This window comes from Myotis brandtii, unplaced genomic scaffold (assembly GCF_000412655.1).
Source record: "Myotis brandtii unplaced genomic scaffold, ASM41265v1 scaffold152, whole genome shotgun sequence".
Taxonomy (NCBI): Eukaryota; Metazoa; Chordata; class Mammalia; order Chiroptera; family Vespertilionidae; genus Myotis; species Myotis brandtii.
The window spans coordinates 1,285,261-1,297,992 of NW_005355502.1; the positions used below are offsets into that span (position 1 = coordinate 1,285,261).

At 53.1% G+C, this 12,732-nt stretch overlaps 1 protein-coding gene across 1 annotated transcript in view; it reads right to left on the reverse strand.

Annotated features, from left to right (window-relative positions):
* Positions 1-12,732, reverse strand: part of DNAH3 (dynein, axonemal, heavy chain 3) — a 219,115-nt gene that overhangs the window by 107,846 nt on the left and 98,537 nt on the right. The window contains exons 22-27 of the mRNA XM_014535835.1: positions 11,639-11,818; positions 10,173-10,309; positions 7,204-7,405; positions 5,417-5,509; positions 3,145-3,255; positions 2,070-2,184 (exon numbers count right to left, since the gene is read on the reverse strand). Of these exons, the coding sequence (XP_014391321.1) occupies positions 2,070-2,184; positions 3,145-3,255; positions 5,417-5,509; positions 7,204-7,405; positions 10,173-10,309; positions 11,639-11,818 (838 nt within the window). The remainder of the gene's footprint in view (positions 1-2,069; positions 2,185-3,144; positions 3,256-5,416; positions 5,510-7,203; positions 7,406-10,172; positions 10,310-11,638; positions 11,819-12,732) is intronic.

Sequence of the window (12,732 nt, forward strand, 5' to 3'; positions counted from 1 at the left end):
GGCAGGCGGGGAACGTTGGAGTCCTCCTTCACTGAAGCAAGCAAGCCTCATGTTCGCTTCAAGCTGCCTGGCTGCTGGCCGCCATCTTGGCTGGCAGTTAATTTGCATATCGCCCTGATTAGCCAATGGGAAGGGTAGCAGTCGTACGCTAATTACCATGTTTCTCTTTTATTAGATAGGATAAAAGCTTAAGCAACCGTTCAACCATTCGACCATTCGACCGGTAGCTATGACATGCACTGATCACCAGGGGGCAGATGCTCCGACTGGTAGGTTAGGTTGCTGGCTGTGGGTTAGCTTGCTGCTGGGGCCCTGTTGGCCCCAATCTGGTTCACCCACACTCAGGACCCAGAGAAGAGGGAGGAGGGAGCCTGATTCCTCGTGGAATCGGCATGGGTTAGCTTGCTGCGATATTAAAATATTTCTTCTAATTAATTTCCTTTCAATGTGCATGAATCCACACACTGGACCACTAGTATGTGTATAAACACACATACACATACATATTCGTGTACTAAATATATGCATATTTATATATATTCACATCTATACAGATATAGGTAGACAGATGGAAAGAACAAAAAGGGAAAAAGAGAAATGAGCTGCTCCTGGCTTAGGAAAGCACAGTGTAAGCATTAGCTATTGTTCTCATTCCTGAACTTGTGGGGCTGACTCTGAGGACTGTGCGACATGTAGTTACCCCAAATGGTGTCTTATCCCCAACCGGAGCCTGTTGGCCCTGCTCCAGGCCTCTGGGACAGCCTAGAGGAACCCAAGCAGCTTGGCCTGACAGTAGGGGAGGGGCCCATGAGGCCATCGTTAGAAGCCTTCCTTACATCTGGGGCCTGAGAAACCAGCTGGGAGGGACATCTCTAGGTGTTCTCCTTTTTCTCAGAGGATGGGAGCCTCCTTTAACGTTTCACAGTGATGGGAGCCCTGAAGTTGAAGAGTGGGCAAGAGGTCGGTGGGAATCAGTCATTGCTTTTAGGTAATTCACAGGGCAAGAGCCACTGAGATCTGGGATGAGTACAGCAGCTCGAGGTTAGATCTCAGAAACACAGCTTTGCAAAGGGAAGCCCGCAGTCTCCTGCCTCACACAGGAGAAGCCTCTCTATTGCAGTAAACCCACCTGCACAGGAGGCTTGGAGGGAGGAGCTGGATTCCCAGCGAACGGTGTCCAGAGGACGGAGCTGAGGATGCCACGTGTGTGTGTGTGTGTGTGTGTGTGTGTGTGTGCACATATGCGTGCATGCATGTGCGTGCATGTACGTGTGTGTGTATGACCCCAACCACTCTGGGTCCAGGGCGCCCTGCCCAGCAACCACACGGGCATGCATTACACCTACCAGCTGGATACGTGGCCAGAGGAAGTGGCATCTCCCTCCCTCTCCCGGGCTTCATGCTGGTCTATGCACATGACTTCAGGCGGAATGAGGGCAGCCTCAAGCAGACAAGGGTGCCGTGGAATGCGAAATGCCGGCAGGAAGCTGGGTGTGGGAGTGAGAGGGACCCCGCTCCCAGGAGCCAGCCTAGTCCAGCGTGTCCTTGGTGACGATGAGTGAGGGTGTGGGTGGCTTATTTACATAAAGACCCCAGTCTCCTCTTCTTTTTAAGGAAGAGCGGAGGGCTCATGCCCCACCCCTCGCTCCTGCATTGCTGCCCATTCCCACGCTCCTGGGTTTGGGATCAGAGAGACATCGGTTCAAATGACAAAAGAGCCCCCCTCCCTGGGGCCTCGCTGTGAGCTCTGAGGCTCAGACCTCTCCGAGCCGGTGCTGAGCCTGTGACTTGCCTGGGAAAGTGAGCAAATGGGGGTCCAGCATGGAGCTTGGCCCCTGGGGAGCATTCAACAATGTTCGCTCTGGTCAGTGCAGGACTGGCTCCAGGGGTGACTCAGAGACGCTGTGCCCGTGGCTCAGTGAGAGGCCCGCCCAGAAGCGCAGGCGCCTCTCCTCCCCAGCTGACCCTTGGAGCCTCTCCCCGCAAAGGAGGCCCAAGCCCCACCGAGGAGGGGAGGCAGGCGGGCTGCTCCCACCGCCCGGTGAGGCCGAGGCCGGGCGGGTGCTCACCGTGGACGTCGATGACTGTGAGGGCCCCGAGGGTGAGGCGAGCCCCGCTGCTCAGCTTCCCTCGCACCAGCTGGACGATCTGTGCGATCTGGTCATTGCTCTTCTTCAGGAAGTCCTGGCAGGGACACGGGAGGGGACAGCGTCACGCTGGGTTCTCCCTGGTGGCCTAGGGCAGCGTCACCTGCCACACCCATGGCCCAGGCCAGGCTCCTGGGCGTCACCCCTCAGCACCTCCCCTCAACTCCAGTCAGTGACCTCGAGCGGGTTCTACACGTGAGTGGCCAGGTACTGCGAGATCCGAGTTCACTGATTTCACTGATATTGTGGAGAGGAAACCACGGCGCCTGGACAGGGGAGGACTTGGCTGAGACGGGCATGAGGAGATGGGGATTGCACCAGCGTGTGCGTTTGCCAAAACTCAGGACTGGACACGAAAAAGGGTGAGCTCTACTGTGTGTAAGTTACACAGTAAATCCGAGTTACCAAGAAAACCCTGGGACATTTTGAGATGAAAGGAGACATGGGCGATGTGAAAACTAAGTGCCTATAGGCATGTGAGCCTGGATGGACCGTGGACCAGAGGAACGCCATGAGTGCAGGCCGCAGGGAGAGGGCCGCACTGTCTGCTCAGAGTCGGCGGCCGTTCGGGTGCTGTGCGTGGTCGTGGAAGATGTGTGCGGTGCATCTGGATGAAGGGCATCTGGTTATTTGTATTACTTTTCAACATTATATGTACATCTGACACTACTTTCAAATAAAGACTGAAAAGCCAAGAACGAATTTTAAAAAGGAAAAGGATGGCTGGTGGACATTCTGCCAGGTTGACCCTGGAGGCGGAGGCTGGTCGACGCCGGGATCCGGGCCCAGGACTGTCTGGGAGGGACTCGGAGCCGCTGCACTTGGCCCGCTCCGGGGAGCCCACCCCACACCCTCAGCCCACAGGCCCCACGGAGCCTGGCTCTGTGGTCTCTGGGGTGGATGTCACACTGATGGTTTTATTTAGAAAACAGGCTCCTTTATGTCATTCACACCCAGGGGAGCACCCCCACCCCATAGGCTCACACAGCTGCCTTACCGGCAGAGTCCTTTCCTCCAGGGCCTCAGACACCTCCTGGGTCCAGAAGATGGAGGAGACGCAGATGACCACCTGGCCCGGCCACTGCAGGACCCACTGGTCACGGGAGACCTGGGGATCAGCGGGCACGTCATAGGTCCATCCACCCTGCGGTTTAACCCCCTCTAACAACACCCCCACCTCGCTCTGAACACCAACACGCCACAAGGCTTGGCACCTCTGGCATCACTGAGTTGTCTTCCTCCCAGAATTTTATGAAAAAGGAAAAAATCAGCCATGATCTCAGCGACTCTTAGCTTTTTGTTTCCTGCTCCTTTCGGGGACTCTCCCGGCTGTAACCGGGTGGTGCCCAGGACTCACAGCTGCTCTTCAGTGGCTGCTAACACTGCGGGCCGCCCCCCGTTTTCTCAGTCACGCTGCCCCCACTCCTTTTTAACTGTAAATCAGGCCAACGCTGGCGGGGGCCGAACCTGCTTTTGTAAATGAAGGTGAACTGCACCACAGCCATGCGCACTGTTCACACGTCACCTCAAAGGCAAAGACAGAGCGTGTGGTGGCCCTCGGAGCTGGCAATAGTCACGAGCTGGTCCTTTACAGAAAGCTTGCTGGCGCTTGCTATGGAGGCACTTGCATGGAATAACTCCATACAGGCAGCAGGTTTTCTTTAATTTAATTAATTGATCTCAGAGAGGAAGGGATCAATGATGAGAGAGAATCATTGACTGGCTGCCTCCTGCAGGCCTCATACTGGGGATGGAGCCACAACCCAGGCATGTACCTTGATGGGGAATCGAACCATGACGCCCTGGTTCATAGGTCAATGCTCAACCACTGAGCCATCTGGCAGGGCTTTCTTTAATTTTTATTTAGAATATGTTACCGGCCAGGGGACCTGGCCCTGAGCGGTCTGCCTAGGACTGGCCTACAGTGTATGGGTTCTGGGCTTTGTGCAGGAAACATGTCACAACACGAGTCAGGTGACGAAGAGGGAACGTTGGTTCCGGCCAGGACAGTGAAGCAGGAGGGCTTAGCACAGCAGCAGCAACAGGAGAGCCGGGGAAGTCGGAGAAAAGGGGGCTGAGACAGGGTCAGGGGTGGGCCTAGGATGAGCTACTGCTGCCCACTGCTCCCCTGGCTGAAGTTTCCTGGGGTCTCTTAGAGTTTAGGGATGTGGCCCATGGGGGAAGGACAGGGGGAGGGAATGGCACAGGCTGCTCCCCAGAGGGAGAGCCCAAGCTGGGTCTTCTGTCTTGAGGCTTTTCTCTCTCTAGTGGGAGGGGCCTGAGAAAGGTCTCAGGGGAGGTTTCAGTAGAATATTCATCAGCTTTCCAGGTGGGCCCTCCAGGGCGTGGGCCCCTCCAGGGCCCTGGTCTCCACTGATTGGTCAGGGCCAGGGCAGGGGGTGGCCAGTCATTGCAGCTGGTCCTGGTGTTGCCCACCTGATTTTGCTGCTTTCCTGGACCTGGCTGTCATCTCTAGGGAGGGGACCTGTACCTGCTGTCCTGTCTGAGTGCAGCCTAAGAGGAAGGACTGGCCTTTCATCACCAGCAAATGCCATTGAGAGGACCAGCAGGCCAGCCCCTTACCTCAGTGGGAAGATGGTAATTGAATGTTCTTTTGTTTGTTTGTGAGGAAATGGCTGAAGAGTTAACTGGCTGAAAAGGTTTTTTTCCTTTAGGCCTCTCCCTCCTTGAGTCCCCTCAGGCTTTGGGGCTCAATGAGCTGGGCCTTCAGGGCCCGTGTCCTTGAATGACAAGCCTGGGGGAAGCTGAATGGGAAGGGGCTCTTGCCATCAATCAATTTATTTCCCAGAAAGGACTGGCTTGCAGAGGCCTCTCGGTGTCCTCTGCTTCTAACTGCAAACCTTTCACCAGCTGGGCTCACAGGGAGAAGGGGGGCAGGTGCACAGGACAAGGGGGGCAGGTGCACGGGGAAAGGAGAGAGAGGTGGAGGGGGGGCAGGTGCACAGGGAGAGGAGAGAGAGGTGGGGGGGCAGGTGCACAGGGAGAGGAGAGAGAGGTAGGCGGGGGGCAGGACTGAGTGAGCTCCAATGGAGACGGAGGAGTGGTCAGAAGGACCCGTTCAGGGTTTGTGGTGATGGGAAGAGACTTGAACACAATACCATGTACAGACGATAATTTAGAATTCTACACCGTCAACAAATAGATCACCATTAACCACTGTCACCCCGATCAATTCCATAAACAGAAACCTTCTCCCCAATGTCCTTGCTGCTGTACCAACACCCTGGCCTGTTCCCTTCGCCCTTTACCTCGGCATACGCCTCAATCCCCAGTCGGATGACTTCCCGCATGCTGGCCAGCATCATCTGCTCCACCTGCTGCAGCCACTTCTCCACCATGCCCTGCGCGAGACGGGCAGGGGTCAGCCCCGGGGCAGAGGCCGCAGCAGAGCCAGCGTCCCCCCTGAACACGGCTGGAGGGAGACAGGGTTTGCTTTGCTCCCCTGGGGGTTCAGAACCAGCCACCCCAAGATGTGCCTCATGGTGTGTGGCTTATTTTTTTTAATATATTTTATTGATTTTTTTACAGAGAGGAAGGGGGAGGATAGAGAGCTAGAAACATCAATGAGAGAGAAACATCGGTCAGCCGCCTCCTGCACACCTGCTACTGGGGATGTGCCCGCAACCAAGGTACATGCCCTTGACCGGAATCGAACCTGGGACCTTTCAGTCTGCAGGCCAACGCTCTATCCACTGAGCCAAACCAGTCAGGGCTGGTGTGTGACTTATTTTGAGCTAAAGGCAAGATCCTGCAAGTTCAGGAGAAACTTCTGCCCCCTACCTTAATTATCTAGAATTTAAATCAGGAGCCTGGCCCAGATGAGGATTGCCAGCAATGACTTCTTCCTCGCTCTGCGGCTGGGCAAGCTGCCCGTTACCGACCTCCTGCAGCCCGAGGCACCCACCTCATCCCTAGCGCAGAACCTCCAGTGGGCCTGTCCCCACACTGTCTCTGAGCCTCTCACATACGTGGGCTCTCTGACTCTCACACATGGGCTTAGATTTGATTATTTTCTCCTCTTAATCTAGCTTATGTTTATTTGATTACAGACCAGCTGACATAACCTTGAAGGTAGAGGAAACCTTCCCCCCACACTCCCTTTGAGCCAATATTCTTTAATATTCTTTAACTATTTGTTTTATGTTATTTCTTGTGTTCTCGGAAGTGTGTGTCTTGTAAAAGGTGCAATAAGGGGTTTTAACATGCATTTCTCTCATATCATTTTCTGAAACAGATAACGTCTCAGGAGGAAATGGCATTTCTATTTCAGTTAATAAAGTAAACTGATTTCTAATGAACAGTTTTAGTTGTTTCCTTATTCCTGTGGTTCCCAAACTTGCTGTGCCCTGGGATGATCTGGAGACCGGAAAACCCAAACCCAAACCAGGCACAGAGGCCTGCCTCCTGCCCCCAGCGGGCTCCAGGGTGGGACCTGGGATGGAACTTGGGCATCTGGTTTCCTTCAAAGCCCCACAGGTAACTAACATGCAGCCAGTCGCCGGGTTCCACAATTCCCGCCCGTGGCTGTGGCTGCGGCTGCTGAGCTGGCTGGGGTTCGGGTGGCGAGGGTGCCCCAGGCCATGCGCGCGCTGTCCGTCCGGCAGGAGTGGAAGCGGGTCACACTTACTCCGTGTACAGGACACGTGCATGAAGCTCAGCATTAAGTGGCATTGATTCCACGCTTCACTGAGCTTTGAAGACACCTGCCCAGCCAGCTGTCTAACCGAGTTACTTTGAAACGGGCTCTGCTCATGGAAATCTGAACGCATCCGTCTGGATCTGACTCCTGCGCCTGCCTCCACATCACCTCTGGGTAAACCCTCCCACAGCTCAGTGTGCACACGAGGCATATACTCCCCAGCGCAGAGACGGGCAGACGGGGCTCTGGAAGGTGGCTCACTCCCGTCCCCAGTCATCAAGCTGTGGAGCCCCCGTGTCCCCCCCAGGGACTGAGCCAGGTCCGCAGGCCGAAGCAGTGTCTCTGCCTCTGCTCTGCTCGCTGCGAGGAAAGAGCGAGCATGGGAAGGGGACTTGCCTTGGCTTGAGCCGGGTAGATGATCTGTTTGAAGGGGACGGTTTCCTTCTCCGAGCTGATCATGCCCACGATCTCCAAGTCGTCGGTGAACTCCAGCCTGGCGATGCCCTCGAAGCACTTCTTCAGGTGCGGCTGCACGCGGAGGGGGTCCTTGGTCTCTGACAGGATCTCCAGCAGCTCGTCGTTCGACAGGAAGAAGAACCTGTTTCAGAGCAAGGAGCAGGCAACTGAATCCCTTCCCAGACTCATTTCCCACAGGCTCTGCTCCCCACAGGGAGGGGGCCCGAAGACCGCTGTGCCAGGTCTTCTCTGAGGACACTCCCGCACCAGGTCCAGCTGCGGCAGGGAGGACGGGGAGGAGCTAGACTCTGAGAGCAAGAGAAACCACGAGGCGAGGCCGAGGCCGGAATATCTTCGTTCAACAGGGCGGGGCCGGGGTGGGGGCTTCCTTGGTTCTCGGCCTTGGCCGCATTCAGAATCACCTCTGGCCTTGTTCTGAAATTCTACTGCAAAGATTCATATAGAACTGACCTGGGTTGGGTCTGAGAATCTACATATTTTAAAACCCCAGGGAGGGGCAGGTAGAAGAGGCTGTAGAGGGGAGATAGATAAGTGGAGACAGAATGAGACTGGACTTTGGGTGGTGAACACACAATACAATACACAGATGATGGTTACAGAATTGTACACCTGAAGCCTATATAATGTTACTAACCTCTGTCACCCCGACACATTCAATTACAAAGTAAAAATAAACCCCCGGTGACTCCTGCGCAGTCAATGCTGAGAGCCCCTCGGGAGGAGACAGGCTCTTTGTCCTTTCCTCGTCTCCAGGTGTGACAGGCGTAGAAGGGAAGCACATGTTAATAACGCACTTACTTCATGCAGCGCCTTTATCTTGTTTGAAATGACAAATAATAACCCCTGGCCAGTGTTCTCAGTGGTTAGAGCATTGGCCTGCCCACTGAAGGGTCTTGGGTTCGATTTCTGGTCAAGGGCATGTACCTGGGTTGTGGTTTGTTCCCTGAGCCCCCGGGAGGCAGCCTCGGTCTCCTCTCTCTCTCTCTCTCTCTCTCTCTCTCTTCTGCCTCCCTCACTACCTTCCTTCCACTCTCTCTGAAAAGCAATGGAAAAAAATATACTCATGTGAGGATTAAAAATAGAATTTTTTAAAATGTACAAATAATACAATCGCTTCATTCTCTTGCTTAGGCCTAAAGGCAGCCACCACAAACCTTCAGAAAATGTTCAAGGAACAAACCTCTACAGTGACCACTAGGCTGAAAGGTGCATAATTAAGGGACCATATGATTAGTGTCTTCACTGTATAGGATGGATTACAAAAATGGCCACAATATTTGCACCTAACCTCATGCTGAGTGCTTAAATTTATTCCATAAAAAGGCATACAGAAATACTGAGATGTGTGTGTATTTCACTTAGAAAGAAAATGAGGCTCAGAGAAGGTAAATATCTCATCCAGACAACCTGGAATTGAATGCTAGCTTTTCCACTTACCAGTACTATGTTTTTTTGCAAGTTACTGTTTCCTCATTTATAAGGTGGAGATAAAAATAATAGTTCCAAGTTCATTCACACAAAGCACTCAGAGCACGTCCTGCTCCATGGTAAGTACTGTGCTTGTATTTTATGAGGAACAGCAGTCATGGGTATAGGACCAGAAGCCCAAGTCTTAGAAATGTCCTCTGCCCAAGTTCTGTGCTTTCAAATAGAGGTTCCTTATCTGTGTTATCCAATACTAAAGGCATTAGACACCGGTGGCTATTTATATTTTAAAATGAATACTGAATAACCCTAGCTGCTGTTGCTCAGTGGAAGAGCATCGGCCTGAGGACTAAAGGGTCTAGGGTTTGATTCCGGTCAAGGGCACATCCCCGGGGTTGCAGGCTCGATCCCCAGTAGGGGTCGTGCAGGAGGCAGCTGATCAATGATTCTCTCTCATCATTGATGTTTCTGTCTCTCTCTCCTTCTCCCTTCCTTTCTGAAATCAATACAAATATATAGTTTAAAAAAGAATACTAAATAAATTAAAATTTTCCTTCTCAGTTACACTAGCCACATTTAAAGTGCGGGATAGCCACATGTGGCTCACAGTTACTGCGCTGGGCAGCACAAGTATAGGTAGAACATCTCTGTCAGTGAGTCAAGTTCTACTGGACAATACTGCCTTAAGTAGACGCTAAGGACATTTCTGAATCCTAAACAACCCACTTTTTTGGGGTGGAAAGCAGAGAACTAACTTTGTCTCCATGTAGGGGACACTAAGGTGTGAGTTCCTTAAAGGCAAGTTAGGATCAAACTTGTATCCTAATTAGAATCAAGTGCCACGGAGCGCCCATGCATGGTCAGCGAGACGTGACAGATGGTCAGGAGTGAGGACCCTCCTTCCTGGGACCCGCCTGACCTTTATGCGGAAGAACATTGGTTCTTGTGGAAAAAAGAGTCATATATTTATAAACATACCTACCAGAAACTACAGCATTCGCTAGCCAAACACTTAGCTGGCGGTGCTCGAGCACGTGGTCTGGGAGCTGGCTGCTTTACATGCGTTGTCGCAATTGAAATGCACAGCAGGTGCGGGAGGGAGGGCCTTGTCCCATCTCTCCGACTCGGAGAACCGAGGCTGGGATGGACTCAGAGCGGAAGAGCTGGGACTCACACTAAGGGCTGTTTAACTCCAAGGTCCGGGCCCTTAATCACGATGATGATACTCCCCTGGGTGGGTACTGAGCATGTTGGTCGGCCAAAGTGTGGAGTTGGCCCCCGGTGCCCATTCAACCTCCCTCTAAGTAACAGTCATGAGCATCCTCAGCCCTGAGAGCTGTCTCAGGGAATGGGAAACCTGGAAAGAACATGGAACAGACAGGAGCCAACTTGCAGCGTGAAAACTCATTCCACTACGTACGGGTCAGGAAGGCCACTCCAAACCCAAGGGCAGTAACGAGTACCTGGGGAAAAACAGCCTCTTCTTCTCCAAGTAATCGTTCAGCCCCCTCTGGATGTCCTCCAGCAGAGTGTTGGCTTCTTGGAGCTTCTCAGCCATGCGGGGCTGGTCGGCCGCCATCAGGACCCTGGGATCCTTCACCTGCGTTCCGCCAGAGGAGAGGACTCACCAGGGGCTCCCAGACCCCGAGAGCCGTCATTACATGAGGGTGTGACCAGCGCCTCAACTGACGATGCCCTACCCAGCAAAGTGTCTCCCAGCCCCAAAGGGAGAGGGCTCAGATAGCAGGACCCTGCTCCTCTGGCTGGGGTTGACTGGGAGGGGGTTGGGCAACTGAAACCAACCAAGCCAATGCTATTTTCACTGCTGGGCTTTGGAATTCAGATGAGGACACCCTCACTCGTGTGGCTGGCCCCTGAAGCTGCGTGCAGATCAGCTTCCATGCTGTGACCGGGAGCGGAGCACGCCGCTGGCCTGCAGGAGGGAGGAAGCGGCATGGAGAAGGCACTCCAGGGTTTCCTGCGGAACCGCTGGGCCCAGAGCTTCCGTGATACACTTCCCACCGGCGGGTTCCACGAGACACCCGTTCGGTCTTTTTTTTTTTTTTTTTTTGCACTACCTTGAAGGTTTCCAATACTTGCAACCCAAACTCTCAGCTAATATGAAATCAGAGGAAGCAGGATATCATGCAAATTGGCTCTGTTGGCCGAGTGATATAAATTACCACTTAACTCATTCCTACAAACAGCAGGGCAGGTAAGTTCCCTTGAGACAAATTCTTTATAAATGCACCCCAATTTGAGCACACTTGACTCCCAAAAGGAAAAAAATTCATCTCCCTGATACTGTCCGCCCAGTGCACTCACACTTGGAGGCTTGTTCCCAGCGTCACCCCCTGGAGGCTTCTCTGGCGTGCCCTGGGCACTACGTCACTTTTCTGCCTTCTCAAATCTTCGTGCGTGACTTCCCTTATAGCTCTTATGTATTTAAGTCTGCCTCCTCACAAAGCAGGGAATGCTATGAAGGCAGATATCATATGCTTGTCATCTTCAAGTGTTTTTCTGACTCCTAGTACAATGTCTGGGTCCGTGTAGGTACTGAATAAACATTTGTTAAATATCCGCATAACTGAATATGGACAATCATTTGAATTCTGAAAGGATTCTCAATCTGTAAAAGCTTTACCGGCAATAAACAGTCTTCCCCTCACGGAATGACAGCTAAGTTACACAACTGCTAGTGCTCACTGCTGGGGAGGGGGGATATCATGGCCTCCATTTTCTATATTACATATACCCACGTTTAAACTTTTAATAACAACTTTTGAAATTGGAAGAAATATACAATATCAAATTTGCAAAACTCTAGGTTACTGACAAGTTTTAAGGGGCCTGGCGACAACACACAATGAGGAGCATCTGTGTGGCAGCCCGCTCCCGCCCTGAGAGGTGCTGGGAGCGGGGAGCTTACCGCTTGGGACATGAGGGATTTCCAGTAACCGTCCACGATGGCAAACTTCCTGCCCTCTTCTGGCATCTGGGCTGTGATGTCCTCGGAGCTGAAGATCGGTTCCAGGTACAGCCAGGTGGCTTGGCATTTCAACCAAGCATCCAAAGTGTCCTGCACACGGACTAGCTTTTCTTCCCACTTCTGCGAATTTAGCATTTTATATCTGAGTCATTAACTTGCCACCCTGCATCACACAACTGTTTATTCACTCATTCCCTTGTTTAACAAACACTGTTTAGTGCCCCTATGTTCTGGTCACCGTTCTAGGCAATGTGAATACAGCAATGAGTGGAACAAGGGAGTCCTTGCCCTCATGGAGCTTGCATTCTAGTGGAATAATGGTAACACTAATCATAATGATCATATATTACTATTGTATATAACTAGAGGCCTGGGATTCCCTCAACCTGGCCTGTGCGCTCTCGCAGTCTGGGTGTCCTCAGGGGATGTCCAACTGATGGGGAGCGGGCCTAAGCCGTCTGTCAGACATCCTTGGCGCTACGCTCGCCAGTCGTGAGCCCAGCTTCTGGCTGAGCGGTGCTCCCCCTGTGGGAGCACACTGACCACCAGGGGGCAGCTCCTGGGTTGAGTGTCTGCCCCCTGGTGGTCAATGCACATCATAGCAACCGGTTGTTCTGCAGTTCAGTCGATTTGAATACTAGCCTTTTATTATATAGGACTAGAGGCCCGGTGCACAAAAATTTGTGCACTCGGGGGGAAGGGGGGGTCCTTCAGCCCGGCCTGTGCCCTCTCGCAGTCTGGGACCCCTCGGGAGATAACACCCTGCTGGCTTAGGCCTGCTCCCGGGTGGCAGAGGGCAGGCCCAATCCCTAGGTGCAGCCCCTGGTCGGGCTCAGAGCAGGGGAGTTGGGGAACCACCCCCTGTCATGCACAGAGCAGGGCGGATCGGGAGGTTGCGATGCCACCCTCAGTCACGCTCAGGGTAGGGCCGATTGGGGGCTTGGGGCACCATCCCCTGTCACACTTAAGGCAGGGTCGATGGGGACGTTGCGGCGCCACCCCCTGTCACACACAGAGCAGGGCCCATCAGGGGG